This window comes from Rhinatrema bivittatum, chromosome 1, assembly GCF_901001135.1.
Source record: "Rhinatrema bivittatum chromosome 1, aRhiBiv1.1, whole genome shotgun sequence".
NCBI lineage: Eukaryota > Metazoa > Chordata > Amphibia > Gymnophiona > Rhinatrematidae > Rhinatrema > Rhinatrema bivittatum.
Genome location: NC_042615.1, coordinates 262,793,948 through 262,815,954, shown reverse-complemented (window position 1 = coordinate 262,815,954; position 22,007 = coordinate 262,793,948). Strand labels below are relative to the sequence as shown.

Genomic DNA, 22,007 nt, shown 5'->3' with positions numbered 1-22,007 from the left:
TGGGTTTATCTGTGTGTCTGTGAGAAAGTGTCTGAGAAAGAGAGAGTGTGTCATTGTATATGTGCCAATAACGTTTCTGCCATCTATAAATCTGTTTGTGTGATTGAGCATGTGTGTGTGTGTGTGTGTGTGTGTCTCTGACACTGGCTGGCAGTGTAGTTGTCTCATTACTTTCATTAGATCAAGAGCTGCTTGGTTGGACAGAACAGGATATGAATGTGTGTATGTTAACCAATTTCAATGGATGGAAGGTGGTCTATAGCTTTGTTTACTCACTGCGAGTCTAGAGTATGCTCTATTTCTTAGTATTTTAGGAAAAATGTGAAATTCATTTTGGAGATATTTGGGCTTAATTCTGCCAGGTTCCAGAGTCCACTTGGCATGCTTTAGGGAGCTGTTGACACACATGAGGCACAGAAAGTGCACAAGGGAGTCAGATACTCCATGGGCGCGGGTTTGGAAAAATCCTCCAGGCTGATATTTTCTGCAATCCGCCCCTGCCAGAGGGAGAGACATCTACTTTTCTGCTGCCTCCCAGCACTACATAAATGTTCGGTACAAAGCAAACACATGCACAGAATTCTATGGGCTTTCACACAAAGCTTCAGTAAAGGTGCCAGAGGGAGCCCAGGAACACAAACTAGGGCCAGGCACTGGATCACTTGTTTGGTTGCTCACCAGGCTCTCTCTCTAATAGCAAGCATGCAGCATGGCTAAAACTGGGACTCCGTACCAGAGTTATCGCTTTCTGGCATGGGATAGTAACTACAGAGGCCAAGACTGGGATTGCCTCTGCAAAATCATGCTCCATGGTTGCTGTAGCTCAGTGTTTCCCACCCAGTGCACTGTGACACACTGCTTAGGGTTGCCAACCGGCTCCAGATTTTTAGGACCGGTTAATCCAGTCCTGACTTTACTTCCCTGTATGCAGGTACTTATAGTCTTGCTTTTCTTAGGGAATGCAATAGGGAAATCAGAATAACTCCCAGCATGCAATGGGATAAAACCAGGACTGGATCAACCGGTCCTGAAAATCTGGAGCCAATTGGCAACTCTAACACTGCTGTGCCTTTAGACCTGATCAGAAGTCACCACTGCCTGATGCTCAGGTCCAGAGCAGCACCTGGGCTCTGCTGTCAGCGCCTCCCAGCAAGAACAGATGAGTGGCAGTGACTCTTAAACGAGTAGGAGCTGCATTGTGACGGATTCATGCATGTCTCCGTCCCCTTTCCCTTCGTTTTAAGAGTTGGAAGAGAGAGCGGTGGGGCTTTCAGTGCTTCCCTAACTCTTTGGCCCTATGAGTTCCCTCCATGTTTGCACTGCCTGCTCCGTGGAAGTTGGGGCATCTCAATGCAGGTGTGCCTTGGGGGCCTGAAAAGACTGGTGGCAAACACCGCTGTAGCTAAAAGCCGATTTCAGGAGAAATGCAGTGCCCACCTCCCCCAGACAGCCTGAAAAATAAGAACCTGCTCTTGTTTTCCTGACAGGTTAATATGGAGACTGCCCGATTCTTTAAGTCTGACTTTGAGGAGAATGGCTCTATGGAAAATGTGTGCCTCTTCTTGAACCTCGCCAACGATCCAACGTGAGTTTCCTGCATGCAGCGGAGTAGACTAAATGGCACTTTGGATTAAAAGTGGCAGTTTTGCTCATAACATTTCTTTCCTTCCTTCCTTCCCCTTTTCTGACTGACAATAAGCACAAACTATTTAGGGAGCTATGTGCTAAGCATTTTTCCCATAAGACACAACCCTTTAAGTCTATTAAGCCCTTAAAAAAGAGCCTGGCAGTGTGCAGTGCGCATCACCCAGGCTCTGCTCCTGTTGTGTCAGGCTGCACATAGAGACGCTGTCATAAAACGGTAATTGAATTAGGGCATCTGCACTGGAGAGACTTCACTATCTTAGATGGTATTTTCCTTCAATTACCACCGAGCTGGCTTCTTTAAAATGATCCCCCTGAAGAGCCACACTCAAGACTCTCCTTACACAGCGAGAGACATCCACAGCCTGATCAGAGGCTTTTCAGGTGCGTGCCATTTTTGTTCATTGAGTCTTTTCGAAGCTGGCTGCGAGTTAAGCAATACTAGAGGCGCACACGGTGAAAACCAGGATTCTGACTCCTGCCGGCTTGATAGTCAGTAATAGCCGAGCCCCCTAAGTTTCAGGCCAGAAAATTCCAGCAGTGGCTAACTCTGCTATCCAGACTGTGTCTGAATATAGACCTCCTCGTTCTGAATGGGGGCAATTTTTAACTTTTACATTTTGAGAAAGGTCAAGTGGCGAAGTGCAGAGAAAACTGCTATCGCCTCCCCAAATTGTCTGCCATTTCAATAATAAAAAATACATAGGCCGGGGATCGGGACTTGTCTCTCCCCCCCTGTCCCCCTTCTCCCATTTTTCTCCAGGACCCCCTTTCCTTCCTCCCACCCTCCCTTTACTTTAATTTTATATTCTTTTGAATATAGCCAGTTAAGTCTAAAGTTACCCGGGAACAATTTCCTGGATAACTTTAAGCCTGTTTTCTTGGCATGGCTAGCGTTAGCCATAATAATAATTTATCCGGCTGATTCCAAACATTAGAGTTAGCTGGATGGAGTTATTCAACTAACTCATCCCTTCTTTGGGATGCTCCGGCACGCCACTTTCTTATTCATCTAAATCTTAGCGAGATAAAGACTTATCCAGCTAACGTTTAGCCAGATAAGCAAGGGAAATATTCAAAACTAGCCATTTAGATAGTCAACTTGTGAGTTACCCATCTAAATGGCTTTGAACTTAGTGCCTGTTAAAGATGTCGTCTCTAGGCACTGGCAACTGAACTCTTCTATTAATATAGTGCAGATAGCATCAGAGCGAGCTTCCCAAACTGCCCTGATAATCTGCCTCCACCCTGCTTGGCGTGACCACCTCTAAGGGGTGAGAGGGGAACTCAGTCCTCCTTCTGTTAGTGCAGTCTGTGCTCTCTGCTGAGACTGCCAAACATGGAGCCAATTAGTGCCAAACTGAGATTTTTTTTTTTTTTTTAATTTTAATAGGTTTAGTCCTTTTGCTGTGGCGATCAACCCTGCAATTTTGGATCCTAAAATTGACCACTAGGTGTTGCTGTCGTGCAACGGTTTTGACTCCCAGGGAGCAGAAGACCCGAGCCAAGAACCAAATTCAGGCCCCCTCTGCACAGTGGTGCACAGCATTGGCCCAGCATGGCACGTTGTGACTACATCCCAAAACACGAGAAGACTTTCAATTTGAACAAATGGAATACTTAAATTGTACCCCATTTATATCTTTTCTTCCTTCCTTCAGGATTGAGCGGATCATAACTCCTCGCTTGGCTCTAACGGAAGCCGAGTTCCTCGCCTATCAGTGTGAGAAGCACGTTCTTGTCATTCTGACCGACATGAGCTCCTACGCTGAAGCTCTGCGTGAGGTGAGGGCATCATTCCACTTCAGCTCAGCTCCTTGAGAAAAACTTTATGACCACATATAGATCATGATTTTACTTTTGAACATTGCCGTACATCCTTTGTTTCTCTCTGTATTTTATTTAAGCCTGGCAATTTTCTCCTCCTCCTCTGGGCCAGTTCAATTGGATTCCTGCCTTGTTGGTGTGCAGGACTGAGCTGTTGTTTGTGGCTGCCTTGGCTCCCCCCTCCCCCCCCCCCCCCCCCAGGGTAACACAGGGGTGGGCAGTTCCGGTCCTTGAGGGCCACAAATCAGTCTGGTTTTCAGGATATTCCTAATGAATATGCATGAGAGAGATTTGCATGCACTCTGCCTCCGTTGTATGCAAATCTATGTCATGCATATTCATTAGGATATCCTAAAACCTTGACAGGTTTGTGGCCCTCGAGGACTGGAATTGCCCACTCCTGGGGTAACACTACTCAAGCAGAGACCACAAGTTGCAAGTCCTTCCAGAACCTGGTTAAAATGCACTAAGTCCAGCCGCTGGGTGTATGATGGCTGCAACAGCCCACGCCTACCAGGGGCGGGGAGCACTGTCTCCCTGGCATTCCAGGCCTTAGCTCGCCTGCGGAATGGAAGAGTCATCTTGGAAATTGAACCCGGGTCCGGCACGTGGAAGCGCTCAGCACCACTGAGCCACCAGCCCGGCCCCCCTTTTTTATTTCTCCTTAAACCTCCCTTCCCTGACAGCGTGCCTAGGTGATTCCAGGAACCGTGCTGGCCCGGAGGTGATTTCCTCAGCATTGTTCCTTTATGGCCAGCAGCAGCCACCACAGTTGCAAGCAAGCAACCGTCTTCCCTGCCTCCCTGGGACTGAGCACGTTGCCTCTGCGGCATGAGTGACCCTGGCAGGCCCTGGTGGCCAGCGGACTCAGACCTGAGGCTACTGCCGTGCTGTGCCACAGGGGCCAGCCCAGAAGTCTGCTCAGTTCCAGTTAGTTAAGGTAGAGTTCGTATATTGCTATGTTCTAGTAATGTGGTCATGTTGCAGAGATATCCGTATAATATATCGGGCTTGGAGTGTGTCAGTCAGTGATCTCGGATGTTCCGCAGCCCGCCGATAGATGGTGCTATAATATTTATTTTTATTTATTTAAAATCTTTTCTATACCGTCGTTAAGTTAATTCACCATCGCAACGGTTTACAAAAAGGCACAAATAGTATTAAAAGTTGATTGGTATAGATTACATATTATAGACGTGCCATTAGTGAACGGTAACATGTTTTTTTATAATATAAAAAGCTATGTGTTGATTTTGCTTATATGTTGGTTGAAAAAACTTTTTTACGGTTCCAATATAAATTTAACACCTCTAATATGTATTAGGAGATAGGAAAGAAAAATTTTAAAAAATGATTGCTTGGTGCTTACTTATGCACTCAATTGTTTTCTTCGTTCTCCTTATAAAAAGCCTGTTTAAAAAGCCAGGTTTTTAGACTTACTTTGAAAAGTTTAAAGCTTCTCTGCAGTCTAATTTCGAGTGGCATTGAGTTTCCCAGCCCGCCGATAGATGGCGCAGGCGGCTCAAACACGGCACAGGTAGGAAGGACAGCGGCCATCGCGGGAGAGGCAGAATATAGCAGAGGAGACCCCGACATGCTGCGATCGGAGCGCGTCCCTCAGCACACGCTCCATTCGCGGCGAGGAGGAAGGCCCGGCGTGCAGTTCGCGGCGAAAAGGCAAGGCCTCTGTGTGCCGTGATCGGCGCGCCCGGGCCTTCATCTTCGCCGCGAATGGAGTGTGTGCCGCGGGACGCGCTCCGTTCGCAGCATGTCGGGGTCTCTGCTGCTATTTTCTGATCTATGCTGCTATTTTCTGATCATGTTGAAAATGTGTCGCGAAGGGCGCGCCGGGCCTTCATCTTCGCTGCGAATGGCGTGCCAGGCCTTCATCTTCACCGCGAACAGCGCGGGTCCCACGGCATGCCGGTGAGAGATAATGTTTGTCGGGGAGGAGAGGGTGAGAGAGAGCAGGAGGGTGTGAAACAGAGCATGGGGGGGATGCCGGTGAGAGACAATGTGTGTGTGAGAGAGGGGGGTGAGGGAGAGCATGGTTGGTGAGTGGTGGGTGGGAAGGGTGTGAGAGCATGGGGGGGGGATGATGGTGAGAGAGAATGTGTGAGAGAGGGGGGGTGACAGAGAGCATGGTTGGTGAGTGGTGGGTGGGAAGGGTGTGAGAGCATGGGGGGGGGATGATGGTGAGAGAGAATGTGTGAGAGAGGGGGGGTGACAGAGAGCATGGTTGGTGAGCGGGGGGTGGGGAGGCTACTGGATTAACCTGCCTGAAAATCTGGGCCTAGCTGGCAACCCTAGATATAAATTTCCCTTCCTATCCCAAAGCTGTGGCTAAGACTGGGCCGCTGCCCCAATCGGCACTCTGTTGTGTCAGGCCAACTTCCTTTATCTTCCAGGCCCCAATCTTTTCTCTCTCTCTTTATTCTACTACTCTTGTAATTGTTGCTTCTTCTTCACTACCTTTTATCATAATTTTTTTCTTTTTTGCTGTTTTCTAACACCTCTCTGCCTTTATCTAACTTTTTTCTGAGTCCCCACTCTCTTCGAGCACAGAGAGCGGCACATTTCAGCCTATCCTGCCCGCAGCTGCTTGAATATAACAACAGAAGAGGCGAGCAAGGCCCCGTCTCGCCTGCCCGCTTCCCTTTCTGTTGCAATACTTCAGATTCTGCATGACTGCCGGCTTTGCCTGCACTTCTCCGCAACGAAGCTTCCACCATGCTTTATCCCCTGCTCGTTTAAATTCAGATCCCGGGAGGTTGCTCCTCGCATCCCCCACCTTGTCTGTGTATCAATATTTTCTTCTGTTGCTCCTCATTCAACCTTGCATATCTTATCAGTTAGGCCTTGGTAAAGTGATGGAGAGCAGGCTGAGCTTGCACTGGTTAGGAGGCTGAAATTCTACAACGTGATGTCATTCCCAGGGCGTTTCCCAGCAACACTGGCAATGATCTGACGCACACTTATGGCTCCTGGATCAAAATTTCTGCTGATCCATCGTTTTCAGGTCATGAAATCCTGATGCTTTCATGTCAAAGGGGGTTGTGTATTTTACAAAAATCATCCCTGTTTCTACAGTTTAGCACAGCAGGAAAGAAGTAGTTTATGGTATAGTACAGGGCTACCCAAGCCTGTCCCAGGGACGCCATAGCTAGTTGGGTTTTCAAGATATCCACATTTATTATGCACTAGATAAATTTCCATATGCTGGGACCTCCAGAGTATGCAAATGTATCTCATGTATATTTCTTTTGGTTATCCTGAGAACCTGTTTGGGACAGGACAGGTTTGGGAAGCCCTGATATAGTATGCATATTTACGTTTATTTGTCAATTTTCCTAAAACACGTCAGAAGAAGTTGCTACAAGACATCTGATCGCTATGACCCCTCTTTCCAGGTTGATACTAATTAGTGGATTCAGGTTTGCCTATCAGGGCTGTCTTTTTCCTGTACTTGTCATTTCCTCCTTTCAGGTGTCTGCAGCCAGAGAGGAAGTGCCTGGGCGTCGGGGTTTTCCCGGTTACATGTACACTGACCTCGCTACCATCTATGAACGTGCCGGGCGCGTGGAGGGGAGAAACGGCTCCATCACACAGATCCCGATCTTAACCATGCCCAATGACGGTGAGCCTGGGCACAGCCCACTGGTGATCGCATCACTGGTGTCCAACCTTTCACTGTTCAGTTCCACTCGAGAGTTATTCAGAGTTAGGCTGTGCATTGCAAAGCATATCTCACGCCCAATCATGATACCCTTTGGTTTCTTTGGCTAATTTCAGCGCTGCAAATCTCATAAAAGTGCAAAAATAATACCTACAGTACCTGAACGTAATCCGCTTTGAAGTGCCTGAAAAGCGGAATATAAATCAAATAAATAAATTCTAAAAATATTCTAAATAAAATAAAATATGTGTTTACTGGATAACACCAAAAAACACATCACTTCCATAATACTCTTTCACCCCTCCTCTTATCTGCCTTGGTTCCTGCACGCTGTATTTGTGCCTTTTTTGCCCTGATGACTCCTCAGCTGCATAAATGTATTTAATTCAACCAGAATAGATACCCAGCTATAGTACCTGTTCCGCGAAAACACTGATAAAAACTGATTTTTGGGACTCATAGAACCCCTAATTAGCTGGAATATAAAAATCTACATTTACAATTTATAAATACCTAAGAATAGAAGCCCTCAGAAAATGTAGCGGTTATTTATTTATTTATTTATTTGTGGTTTTTATATTTATTTATTTATTTATTTTAAGTTTTTCTATACCGGCATTCGCAATAGATATCGCATCATGTCGGTTTACAATTAACAAGTAGATAGGTAACAAAAAAGGTAAGAAACATTTATCTTAATAATAATAGTAATCGTTGTAGTAATAATAATAATAAAAAACATTAAACAAGAGAAGGTTAAGGTATGCAGTTACAATAAAACAAGGGAGTGATACAACTTGGAGCATAGAAAAGAAGCTGGGGATTAAATAGAGAGAACGTAAATGTCAGTCAATGTGCTTAAAGCATTAATGAATTGTCCTTGTGAGGTAGGGATATTAATTATGCGGTAGGGATATTAATTACCATGAATGAGGCAATGTCTGGGCGCCTAGTTAATAATGGATATATACCGATATATCGGTATATATGGATATATACCGATATATCAATATATACCGATAATCGTTTGGAACATCTAATCGGTTTACAGCGAAACAGTAAATTCAGCAACAGGCTTTACATATAACTTAGTGAACAACATTTCAGAAGCAGGCTATAGCTATATATATATACTGTCATTATTCATTACAGATTTGAGATTTGAACCTAGATTGTCCTTCCCTACCCACAATGCTTCAGATCTATTGGTGTTTAATTTAAGCTTGTGGGTCCTAAACCAATCTACTACCACATGCAATCCCTCATTAACTTTCCTCAAATCAAGCGATCCCTAGTTACTGGTCTGTAGATCTGAACATTATCTGCAATGAAATGATATTTAAATCTGGGTGCCTTAAAAATCTCACAAAATGGGGCCATAAAGTAAGACAAGACAGAATCCTAAGGTACCCCACAAGTTTATTCTCAGGGGTCAGAAGAACACTTATTGAATCATTTTATGCAAATAAAGAGGTAAACCACTTTAGCATTTTTTTTCCCACCTTCACTGCCTCCAACCAGCTAACCAACAATCTGTGGCCAACCGTGCTGAATGAAAGCAACTATAAGATCCCAAAAAACCACAACAATGCAATAGCCCCAATACCCTCCTGATGCAAATCATCGAGGAGGGATGTTGAAAGAGTCTCTGTACTAAGTACCTCCCAAAATCCTGATTGATATTTATCCAATATGGCCGCCTTCTCCCAAAACTGAAGTGACAATACCTTCTCAATAACTGTGCAAAGGAAAGGCAGATTCAAGACCAGTCTATAATGGTCCACAACACTGGGGTCTAAAGCTGACTTCTTAAGCAGAGGTTTCATTAGACTCCTTATGATAAAGATGCATTGACAATCATTTGTATTATTTATAACATCTTCTCCTGCTACTTTCACTAACCCTATTGGAGAGTGATCTAAGGCCCAACATATAAGATTCATTAGTTTCAATACCTCGCCCAATTGTTTGGTACTTAATAAAGAAAAATGGCTCCTCTTTCTATCAGTCGCTTCATTTAAATCAAACCCTTCAGGTCCAACTTCAACCCCTAATATCTCTCTGTTCCTGACTGAAATTAATGGTTCCATTGCTAATCCCTATTAGGCATTCCCTTTGCCCATGCTTCAGCACACCCCTTTGCCTCTTCTCTATCACTCGAGACTCTCCTCAAGTTAACCTGTTCAAACCTAACTGCCAGAAACTGCAGAGCTCAGCAGGAGTTAGGCTGCCACCTGCCTGTCAGTTCAAGGATTGCAAGAGAAAGGAAATCTTACTGGGGGAAGGAGGAAAAGACTCAGTACAAATTAAAAGAAGGCACAAAGATCCCTATTGGATCACACCAGTTAAAGCTAATTTTCAGTGCTAGCCAGCTAGTTTAGGGGTGGTTGGCTTGAATCTAGCCTGCTATGCCTACGCACCAGGACCCAGTTATCCCTCCCTCCTAATCCATGATGTAACAATAATGTTTCCCAATCCCCCCTCCCAGTCTCTGAGAGGAACACCAATGTTCCCCTCAGACTTCCCCTTCCCCACCCCTCTGAAATCTTCACTTATGATGCCAGAGGGTCCCGTCCCATCTTCTGTGTCAGGAAGGACGAGAGAACCTTCCCACAAGAACTGCTGCTCACTACTGGCATGGAGTATCAGTTCAATAGTGAGAGCATCAGTGCTGGCAGGAGGGCTCTCTCGTCCCTCCTGCGGGTGAATATGGGGACCCCCTGGAATTATAAGTACAGATTCCGGAGGGGTGGTAGAGTAGGACATCTTTGAGGGACCTTGGTGTTTGACTCGAGGGCCAGGAAGCGGGATCAGGGGACATTATTCCATTGGGGATTGGGAGAGGGGATTGGAACTCCACAAAGAGCCAGGGTGTGGGGGGGAGGAGTTCCTGCTGATGAGATTTGCAGATTTGGGGGTGCAGATTCAAAGGATCTCCTATCTATCTAAGGAGTTAGGCAGGTAGATCCTGTGTACCCATAACTATTAACTGGCTAGACTGATTGAAAATTACCCTAAAGATAGCTGGTTACACATACCTTGACCGCACAGTGATCTTTGTCTGAGGCAATCACTATGGAATGTAGTATGAAACTATATTTCATGGCATTTCTTAAATTCTTATGGCAGAGATATTTTTATTCTGATGACTGGGGGTTTATCATAGATGTTACTTAGTACTAACCTGCTATTTTGAAGAATTACACAAGTCCTTATGCTTTGTCTCTTAAGGCCTCTGTGATTTTGTGTAAACTTATTTATGCTGTTGAAGATAGTAAACAAAATAAGTATTGCCATGTGCCTTCTGTTATTGGGCCAATACATAACAGTTTGTTACTTAAAGGTTTAGGCCTCTAATGGGCTTCTTTTACAGAAACAGTGAACACGAGGGAGGAAGGTCACTTAGCATGGGTAGCAGGATGCTTGGTTGCACTCCCCAGCTAATGCAAAAAAAAAAAAAAAGATAAGGAGCAGACTCTTGCTGGTAGTCAAGTTGTATTGCAGGTTGCTGGGAGGGCTCCTTAGTTCAAACTATAGTGGTGAGGGTAAGGAAGGATTTAGGAGCACGAGAAGGATACCAATGCTTCAGTAGTACACCAACTGCAAATTTATTTATTTATTTATTTATTTAACTTTTTCTTTTTTTTTTTCTATACCTTCATGGTTGAGGACCATATCAGATCGGTTTACATCGAAAGGGGGGAACTATAACAAAAACCGTAGGTAAAAAACAGGAAGAACAAAGTTACATTCAACAAGGGTAGTAAACTTGGAAGCAAAGATTGCTAGAAAGAAAGGTCTAAGGAACGTAGTGATTAGGATCTTAACAGCAGTTATGGGCAGATGATTGAGCCCAATGTTATTATGGGGTAAGGATCATAAGTAACTAAACTGTATAAGAAGATCCAGGAAAAGGTAATAGTATAAATACATCTGCTTGAATGTATAAGCTTAGGGGCGGATTTTCAGAGCCCTGCTCGCGTAAATCCGCCCAAAACCGGGCGGATTTACGCGAGCAGGGCCCTGCGCGCCGGGAAGCCTATTTTACATAGGCCTCCCGGCGCGCGCAGAGCCCCGGGAGGGGTTCTCGGAGGGGGGCGTGTCGGGGGCGTGTCGGGGGGCGGGCCCGGTCGTCGCGGCGTTCCGGGGGCGTGTCGGCAGCGTTTTGGGGGCGGGTACGGGGGCGTGGCTACGGCCCGGGGGCGTGGCCGCGCCCTCCGTACCCGCCCCCAGGTCGCGGCCCGGCGTGCAGCAGGCCCGCTGGCGCGCGGGGATTTACGTCTCCCTCCGGGAGGCGTAAATCCCCCGACAAAGGTAAGGGGGGGGTGTAGACAGGGCCGGGTGGGTGGGTTAGGTAGGGGAAGGGAGGGTAAGGTGAGGGGAGGGCAAAGGAAAGTTCCCTCCGAGGCCGCTCCGATTTCGGAGCGGCCTTGGAGGGAACGGGGGGAGGCAGTGCGGCTCGGCGCGCGCAGGCTATACAAAATCGATAGCCTTGCGTGCGCCGATCCAGGATTTTAGTGGATACGCGCGGCTCCGCGCGTATCTACTAAAATCCAGCGTACTTTTGCTTGAGTCTGATGCGCAAGCAAAAGTAGGCTGATCGCGCTTCTTTTAAAATCTACCCCTTAAAGTATTAGAAGACAAAAAAAAGAACCTTTTTCCCAGAGGTATCTTTTCTGCTCTTCACTTTCCCCATCCCTCCCAATACCACTTTCTATTGGTACAGCCTTCAGGTTTTCTTCCCCTTTCTACCTTCACATTTCAGGTAACCGACTGGACAACCTGCTGTGGGAGGCAGGTTACAAACCCTGTGGGCACTCATACAATGCCTGTTAGGACCCAACTCTCCTCCTCTACTCTTTTAATCTCCTGTAAGAGAACATTGTATGCCACCGTTTGAGAGATATGATGGTAAATTCCTTTCAGTATCACAATTTTCATATACTGCTATTTTATTTTAAAAAGTAATATTTTTTTTCTAGATATCACTCACCCTATCCCTGATTTGACTGGCTTCATTACTGAAGGACAGATCTACGTGGACAGACAGCTTCACAATAGGCAGGTCTGTACTACTGAATATTTTCCTCTATCAACTATTAACATTTCTTCCATTCTCCAAGCAAGGTTAGAACAGTACATTTGCGACTGATATCAGTCACAGAAACAAAGTACATTAACATGCTAGGGGTGTGCATTCGTTTTCAACATATTGGCAATCCGCAACGTATATGCCATAATCGTTGTATTCGTGGGGGTCACGAAACGTATGGCAAACCTCCACGAATACAATGTATCACTAACAAATAAACCCCCACCCTCCTGACCCCCCCAAGACTTGCCAAAAGTCCCTGGTGGTCCAGCAGGGGTCCTGGAGCGATCTCCTCCACTCGGGCCGTCGGCTGCTGGTATTCAAAATGGCGCCGATAGCCTTTGCCCTTACTATGTCACAGGGCTACTGGTGCCATTGGTCGGCCCCTGTCACATGGTAGGCGCAATGGACGGCTGGCGCCATCTTGTGCTCCTACTATGTGACAGGGGCCGACCAATGGCACCAGTAGCCCCTGTGACATAGTAAGGGCAAAGGCTATCGGCGCCGATGGCCCGAGTGCAGGATATGGCTCCAGGACCCCCGCTGGACCACAAGGGACTTTTGGCAAGTCTTGGGGGGTACTCCCAGTGCCATTGGTCGGCCCCTGTCACATGGTAGGAGCACAAGATGGCGCCAGTCGTCCATTGCTCCTACCGCAGACCACCAGTGGTGAAGACACAGTGCCTCATCTCGTCTCTTTATCGCCTCCGTGTTTGCCTCAGTCTCCAGTGCCAAGGGTCAGCTGGTCCTGCCTCCTGTTCTGCCTCGCCACCCGACAAGAGAGCCTATGGACCCTCCGAAAGGTATACCATCCTCTCGTCGGCCAAGGGTCCACAAGCCTGAGCATAATATGTTGTACCTAGATATAATAAAACAACTTCTAAACCAAATGGAACTAGTAATTAACATTGAAAAAACAGAATTTATACATCTAGAACGAAAAAACATTGAAATAATTCAGAATCCCATCAGACTTAAAAATGACAAAACAGTGGAGCTAACTGAGAAAGCTTGAAACCTAGGAATAATAATTGACACGGAACTTAGCCTTAAGCAACACATATTACTGAAAGTTAGAGAAGGCTACACCAAATTAATGGTCCTTAGGAGACTAAAACCCTTATTAACGCAAGCACACTTTCGAACAATACTACAAGCACTAATATTTGCTAGCACAGACTATTGTAACTAGAGATGTGAATCAGAACCGGAATTGGTTCTGATTCCGGTTCCGATTCACATCGTGGTTTTTTTTTCGTCCGGCCCGATTGCGGTTTTGTTTATTGGCTGCACCCGAGCCGATAAACAAAAACCCCACCCGACCCTTTAAAACTAATCCCTTAGCTTCCCCTACCCTCCCAACCCCCCCCCCCCCCCATTTTTAAAGATGGCGCCGGCCATCCAGTGCTCCCTCCATGTGACAGGGGCTGGCCAATGGCACGGATACCCTGTCACATGGTAAGGGCAAAGGGCTATCGGCACCATTTTGATTAGTGGCAGCCGATAGCCCGGGAGCGGAAGATCACTCCCGGGACCCCCACTGGACCACCAGGTACCTGTAAAAAGTTTTTTGGGGGGGTCGGGAGGGTGGGGGAAGCTAAGGGATTAGTTGTAAAGGGTCGGGGTGGGTTTAGGGGTTATTTTTGTGTGCCGTTTTTCCCGCCCTCCCCCAAAACAATAAGAGAACCCCCATGAACAATTTCGTGGGGTTTTCCTATCGTTTTGTATTTCTGACGATTTTGAAAATATCATACGAATTGAAAATATCATACGATTGAAAATATCATACGATATTTTCAATCGTCCGAAGCCCGATTCACATCCCTAATTGTAACACACTTTTCCTAGGATTACCATATACAACAATCAGACCACTACAAATACTACAGAACTCAGCTGTCAGAATACTTACTGGAAAAGGCAGAAGAGATCATATCACCCAAACTCTTGCAGATTTACACTGGTTACCAATAGAACAAAGAGTGCAATTTAAAACGCTATGCACAATTCATAAACTAATCAATGACGAAAATGCTGATTGGTTAAACACTGCCCTACGATTGCATGTCCCCCAGAGAAATCTCAGATCAGCCAATAAAGCTCTACTAACCATTCCCTCAGTCAAAACAGCAAAACTGACCCAAGTTAGTGAGAGAGCACTATGTTTAGCGGGCCCAATATTATGGAACACATTACCATTCGAATTAAGACTAATGAAAGATTTAAAACTCTTCAAAAAAAAGTTTAAAAAATACGGCTCTTCAAAAAAGCCTTTCACAGTGAGGTCAATGAATAAGAACACCTACACACAGCTGAAAGTCACCCAAAAGCGTAATTGCTTATGTTATTATTTTCATCATAATTATGTATTAAATTAAAAGCAAGACAGTATAGAACGTATATGAATATCTTATTAATCGTATAAATGGAAATCCCAATCCACTTTCCACATAGAGTATATTATTGAAACATGTAACCGAAAATGTATTGGCACCCTCTCGATAATTTATAAACCAAACTTATTTCATGCCTAATTGTAAACCGTTGTGATGGTGCATTACTAAACGACGGTATGGAAAAGTTTTTAAATAAAATAAATAAATAAGTGGTCTCTGGCTGGCTGGAGGAAAGATTACAGTCTGGACTCCAGCATTTCTCTTGCACACGTTTATTATCAACATTCAAATTGTAAACAGAAGTTGCATTCTTCAGCAATACTTCACACAAACACAGCAGTACTTAAACGGAGCTGCATTCTCCTCATCTTCCCCAGGGCCTCCCTTGCTGTCCTCTGAGCCTATATTATATTCCTGCTTAGAGGAGACACTCTGCATCCAGAATGCCTTGCATTAAGGTGGACTGGGACTAGGCAGCTGGGACCAGTCTTATAAGGTGTTCTAAGGGTTTCTATAGTGCACTCTGCCACAAGTCTGTTTTTCCATTGTTGCACTGTATACAAAGTCTGGCTTGTTGCAGTTTCCAGTTTGGTTTATGTCTACATATGTCTATCTATACTTTTTTGGTCTCTTTATTCTGTATTTGGTGAGGGTCTATTTGTGTTCTGCATGTATGCCCAAGGTGAGGTATTCTGCTAGTGTGTAGTTTCTGTGTAAGGATCTATAGCAGCCTGACTTGTTCTGGTTTGTTAATAGGAGGTGTATTGGTGTTTTAGAACCTGGTGTTAAATTTCCATTGTTGCCTTTTCTTAGGTATGGTTGTTCCTGCTTGAATAGTGACAGTTAGTACTGTTTTAGTATGGGAAGTTTACTATACTGTAATTGCAATTCAGTTTTCTCAAGGCTTATCGAGGGCCAAACCCACACCCAACATACGATACAGTAGGACTTATACCATACGGGTTCTAAGTGTCCTTTTTGTTTTGCAGGGTTTTCTGGGTGGCATCACAACAGTGTATGTATTTCTGTACAACCAAATGGTGCCAGCTACAGAGTTAACCGGCACAATTTTTATATACCAGTAGATGGGGCAAGAGCACCGGGGGATTGCTCCTGCACAATTTAGGAATTTTGAACTTGTATCTGGAGTTAAGTTCAGGGGCTGTATCAATTTTTTTTGGCAGGGAAGTAGGACCTGGACTAAGGTGTGAGACTGACAGTTTCTATTGTGTGTTGGTTATTGGAAAAACAAAAATTCTGTGTCAAAGATAAAAAACAGAACAAGGTGGGGGGGGGGGGGGGCAGAACAGTAGTTGTTCACACAGGTCAGCAAAATGCTAGCACCAGCCCTTGATCTAGCCAATTGTGAACAGTATTCCTTAATTCTAGGAACTGGTACCATGCCCTGACTTGTGAATTGCAAGGGCCATGTTGGTGCATAAGGTACTTTTAGCTCTCTTAAATATTCCGGACCCCTGCCTTGCAACACCATGAATACGAGCATCAGTAGCTTAAACTTCACTCTAAAGGCTATTGTCAGCCACTGAAGTGCGATTAAGGCAGGGCTAATCTGCTCTTCCATTTCCCACTGGCTCTCTCTCCTCACCCTTACCTACTAGAAGAGCTCTGTTGACATTCTTCATCCTCTCATGACATCTATCTTTAGGCTGAATATTGTAGAAGAAGGCACTTGGTGCTACATTAAGGATAAGCAAGCACAGGATCCAATGAGTGTAATTTGGCTCATGCCCTTTTTCCATCTTTATAGGACCATTCACTAATGTGAAGCAACCACTTATATCTGATCCAGATGAAAGGAATCCCTTCAGTATTTGACAGGAAAATACTGAAGATCCTATGCAAGCCCATGTGCTGTGCCCTGCTGTGTAACTGCATTACTAGGCTGTTGTCATTTTGTTGACTGTGTCATATTTTACACTAACACAGATCTATCCACCAATCAACGTGCTTCCATCCTTGTCCCGTCTGATGAAATCCGCTATTGGGGAGGGCATGACCAGAAAAGACCATGGAGATGTTTCTAATCAACTTGTAAGTACAGGAATATGGCATGATTAATTCTTTACTTCAGCATTGTTTATCTTCCCTCCAAAATATCCATGAGAGATCTTATTGTCATCCTGTAAATATATTTTATGCCAGATGTATTTGGTTTTGTGGGTAGAATAGTAAGCAATTGGTAATTGCAAATGCAATGCACTTGTCCAAAATACATGTGCTTATTCAATTTAAACAGTTTACTTCAAGGGAAAATGTTAGCTCTGTATTAGACCTGATTCAGTAAGGTTTTATTCCTATTCTGTGTCTAGCAGAAGAAAGTTTAGTGAATCAGGTCCTTAAGATGCTACTTTTCTGTGATAACACTTTACTGTAAGTAAACAGATCCATTCAAATTATGCTGAGCAAGATCACAGTGTTGCTTCTGTGTCTCAAAGACCGTGCTTTATTTTGATGTTCTGCTGTCGTACAAAACATCAGCCTTAGGGTCCCTTTCAAGACTTGTATAGATGCAAGTCTTTTGAACAGAGAAGTAAATAGTTTTCCTTTTTTAAAGTACGCCTGCTACGCCATAGGAAAGGACGTCCAAGCTATGAAAGCTGTTGTTGGTGAAGAGGCCTTGTCCTCAGATGATCTTTTGTATCTGGAATTCCTGCAGAAGTTTGAGAGGCAATTCATCGCTCAAGGTAAGTACTTTAGTGGAGAACTGAACAGATGCTGCTTCTTAAGAAGTGCAAAAGAATTACCAAACTACAGAGCAGTCCTTAAATAGAATTTGAAACCAGTGTTATACTGTTTTCAGAGTATCACATGATCATTAAAAGGCAGTTCATTTTACAGATTATAATTGGTATGAAACTGATTTCTAAACTAGTGAGAGAGAAAATCTAGTAACATAGTTGAGTAAAAGCTCTGTTATTTGGAATCCATGGGCAACAAGGGCTGCTAGTTAATCAAATATGCCTGCTATGTGAGAGCCATTTGCTTCTGCCCCAGCCTCTTCCTTCCCAGGCATCAGCTGCAGGGAACAGGAGGGGAAGGGGTGAGGCTAGAGTGGACAGAGCAGATCAGAGAAGAGCTACTCTGGTCACTACTACTGTCCCTCCCTTCCTACCCTTTCTCTTGTCCTCTTTTCTTGACCCTTGCTGGAAACAGGAGGTGAGGGGGTGAAGCTAGAGCAGACAGACCACAGAGGAAAAAGTATTCTGCTTCCTAGTCTAACTCAACCTCACCTCCATTCCTGTCTTTTCTCCCCTATTCCCACCAGAAATGTTGCCTAGGTGAGATGCCAGTTAACATAGTATTCCAGATGGTAATGTAGTACTGGAGTTTTTACTACAGGTGACAGCAGAAAAAGACTAATTGGTCCTTGTACTCTGCCCAGTTATTTCTGCCTGCACTGCAAGGCTGTATCCCATCGCCAGCCATAGAAGTGACTACTTGTAGGATGTTACACTTATCCAAGTCAGTTTTTGTTGTTTAATTCTTTGGCTCTCTCATATTCTATGTAGATGAAAATACAAGTTCCCATACTAAGGCAACACTTTGCCCTTGCTGGATGGTATTCGATCACCAACAGTCTGTCAGCACTGACTCAGCTGCTAGTACCAGCTCAGCTAACTCATCGCTCATGGTGTCGCTAGGTGGTGCTTCCTTTATCTGCCCCTTGTTTTCTCCTTTTTTCAGAATATAAAAATCAGGTAAATAAATAAATAAAATAAATATCACCTTGTTGGACCATACTCAGCCAGCACCAATCTACCAGCACAGACCCAGTTTGTTTCTGCGGAGTTGAGGCCTGATGATACCAGCCCTGTTACCCCGTGGCCTGTTGTGTCACTAGGTTGTGCTTCCTTTACCTACTCATTGTTTTCTTCTATCAGCTTTCCCCTTCCCTTTGCTCTTTATGGAGTGAAATGTGCATTGTTTGCAATACTGCAAACCCTTTACCTCTGTTCCTATCACTGTTCTCTATGTCCGTCTCAAACATTCTTGTACTCTGTCGCAAGGCTAGTTTCTAATACATCTGTTGATAAGTTATTCCAGTAATCTGCTTTCTCTCCTTCCATCCTCAAATTAAGACCTAAATCTCTTTCCTATTTAACAATTTCCACTTGAGTTTTTTGACACAGCAGTTTCCTCCTGTTCCTTTGGTTCATAGCTCAGTTCCAACCAGTCCAGTCATCACTGCAGCAACAATCTTTGGCAGGGGGTTAGAACCATGTTATCTTGGACCTTAATTCCAGCCAATAAACATTGCCATTGCATAATAATTATGTCTCACACTCAGCCTTAAGGGGATGCAAAAACACCCTCTCCAGCATCCCCAGCCCCGGCTGACCTAGGGAACAGATGGCCCGAGCCAGGAATCAAATCCAGGTTCTTCTGCATGGCAGAGCAAAGCAGCACCACTGAATCACCAGGCTGACCTAACACTTTCCGTGATTTTGCACTTTGTAACACTGAAGCTTATTTTCCAAACCCTTGGCCACTCTTCAACTTACTTCAAGCCCCCTTTAATTATTTTTTACTCTGTTCCATATATCTACTCTGTTACAGATTTATATATCATCTACAAACAATATTTTCCCCTTAAGTCCCTCTGCAATACCACTGATAAAAATATTGAAAAGAACTGGTCCTAGCACTGAACCCTTGGGAGCCCAGCTGGTCACATTACCTTTGCTAGAGTGGATTAAGTTGATCATCACCATGCCTCTACATTCTGGTGCTCAACCAGTTCTCCCAGTTTGCAACTTTCTGTCCTACTCCTGTAATGTACAGCTTGCTTACCAGTCTTTTATAAAGAATAGTGTCAAAAGCCATACTGATCCACCACTTACCCTTTGTGGATTTGTACTATCTGGTGTCTTGTAAATTACTTGTTTCAGCTGCTGCACAATCTTTTTCAATGATATCATTTCCATAGTGTTGCCCACTAGTGAAATTAGACTAATGTGCACTTGCCTGTCTCTTTCTTCTCCCCACTTTTGTGTAGCGGGACTGCATCTGCTCTCATCCAGTTCCTATGAACCTGCTCCGTCTTCAAGGACAAGTTAAACAGGATTGTGAGGGGTGCGGTCAGCACTCTCCTGAGCTTTTTCAGTATCCTGAGATGTTCCCCATTGGGTCCTCTGGCCTTATCTGCTCTGAGCTGTGAAAAGATTCCAAGTACTTTGGCATCTGTAAATGGAACTGTAATCATCTCACATTTATACATGCATTTTCCTGCCTTAGATCCATCACCTTTATCTTCTACAAATGCTAAGCTTCTGTCTATGTGTATGAGAGGAGGAGGGTGTTTCTGTCTGTGTGTATGTATGTGTATGAGAGGAGGAGGGTGCTTCTGTCTGTGGGTATATATGTGTGTGAGAGGAGGAAGGTGCTTCTGTCTGTGGGTATGTATGTGTTTGAGAGGAGGAGGGTGCTTCTGTCTGTGGGTATGTGTGTGTGAGAGGAGAGTGCTTCTGTCTGTGGGTATGTATGTGTGTGAGAGGAGGAGGGTGCTTCTATCTCTGGGTATGTATGTGTGTGAGAGGAGGAGGGTGCTTCTATCTGTGTGTATGTATGTGTGTGAGAGGAGGAGGGTGCTTCTGTCTGTGTGTATGTATGTGTGTGAGAGGAGGAAGGTGCTTCTGTCTGTGGGTATGTATGTGTATGAGAGAAGGAGGGTGCTTCTGTCTCTGGGTATGTGTGTGAGAGGAGGGTGCTTCTGTCTGTGTGTATGTATGTGTGTGAGAGAAGGAGGGTGCTTCGGTCTGTGTGTATGTATGTGTGTGAGAGGAGGAGGGTGCTTCTGTCTCTGGGTATGTATGCATGTGAGAGGAGGAGGGTGCTTTTGTCTCTGGGTATGTATGTGTGTGAGAGAAGGAGGGGGTTTCTGTCTGTGTGTATGTATGTGTATGAGAGGAGGAGGGTGCTTCTGTCTGTGGGTATGTATGTGTGTGAGAGGAGGAAGGTGCTTCTGTCTGTGGGTATGTATGTGTGAGAGGAGGAGGGTGCTTCTGTCTGTGGGTATGTGTGTGTGAGAGGAGAGTGCTTCTGTCTGTGGGTATGTATGTGTGTGAGAGGAGGAGGGTGCTTCTATCTGTGGGTATGTATGTGTGTGAGAGGAGGAGGGTGCTTCTGTCTGTGTGTATGTATGTGTGTGAGAGGAGGAGGGTGCTTCTGTATGTGGGTATGTATGTGTGTGAGAGGAGGAAGGTGCTTCTGTCTGTGGGTATGTATGTGTATGAGAGAAGGAGGGTGCTTCTGTCTCTGGGTATGTGTGTGAGAGGAGGGTGCTTCTGTCTGTGTGTATGTATGTGTGTGAGAGAAGGAGGATGCTTCGGTCTGTGGGTATGTATGTGTGTGAGAGGAGGAGGGTGCTTCTGTCTCTGGGTATGTATGCATGTGAGAGGAGGAGGGTGCTTCTGTCTCTGTGTATGTATGTGTGTGAGAGGAAGAGGGTGCTTCTGTCTGTGGGTATGTATGTGTGTGAGAGGAGGTGCTTCTGTCTATGTATATGTATGTGTGAGAGAAGGAGGGTGCTTCTGTCTGTGTGTATGTATGTGTGTGAGAGGAAGAGGGTGCTTCTGTCTGTGGGTACCTGTCGCCGCTACCAGGACCTCTTTTGCGTCTGGGAGCCACAACCCCTGACTCCTCCTCCACAGCAGGGAAGACCCCGCTGGGTTTCCCTTCAGAAACATGTGGCCGCTGCCGTCTCCCTCTCCTCTTCTCTGGGGCAGGAAGCCGCCCCAGCTGGCTCTCCATGCAGCAGGACTCTCCACAGGCCTCTGCTCCTCCTTCCTTCCTCTGGGGTCCTCCTAGGCGCGGGCGCGCACTTCTTCTTCTCATTTAAAGGGCCAGCAGCAGGAAACACTCCACGGCCACACCTGATGATATCATCTTAGCACTTCCTGGTTCAGCCCTATATAAAGACCCTGTTTCAGTTCCTCACGGCCTTCAAATCATATTCTATGGTCGTCCATGTCTCCTTTTCTCTGGTCAAGGTCCTTCGTGGTCTGTTCCTGTCCAGATGGCTTCGCGGTTCCATGTTCTTCTTGTTCCTGATGTTCTCCGTCTGATGTTCTGGGTCTCATCCCTCGTCGGACCTTCTTCGTGGTATGTTCCGGTCCTCGGGTCCCTCTTCCAGAAGCCCTGGTGTTTCTTGTCTGTATCCAGATATCCAGATGTCCTTGTGTCCAGAGTTACCAGTTTCCTGTGTACCCGATGTCCTTTGTTCCAGTCCTGTTCATGATGAATCAGCTAGCAGCCTTGCCGTCCTCCGGACTTCATCTCCAGCCAACCTTCCTGGGAGTAAATCCGTCTCATTCGGTGTCTGTCTCCAGTGACTGGAGTCCCCTTCCGGCTG

General features: G+C 45.3%; 1 protein-coding gene across 1 annotated transcript in view; it reads left to right on the top strand.

Annotated features, from left to right (window-relative positions):
* ATP6V1B1 (ATPase H+ transporting V1 subunit B1) overlaps positions 1 to 22,007 on the top strand; it is a 217,989-nt gene that overhangs the window by 182,720 nt on the left and 13,262 nt on the right. Inside the window, exons 8-13 of the mRNA XM_029594325.1 lie at positions 1,488 to 1,585; positions 3,306 to 3,429; positions 6,958 to 7,108; positions 12,130 to 12,212; positions 16,583 to 16,687; positions 17,211 to 17,340. Coding sequence (XP_029450185.1) covers positions 1,488 to 1,585; positions 3,306 to 3,429; positions 6,958 to 7,108; positions 12,130 to 12,212; positions 16,583 to 16,687; positions 17,211 to 17,340 — 691 coding nt within the window. The remainder of the gene's footprint in view (positions 1 to 1,487; positions 1,586 to 3,305; positions 3,430 to 6,957; positions 7,109 to 12,129; positions 12,213 to 16,582; positions 16,688 to 17,210; positions 17,341 to 22,007) is intronic.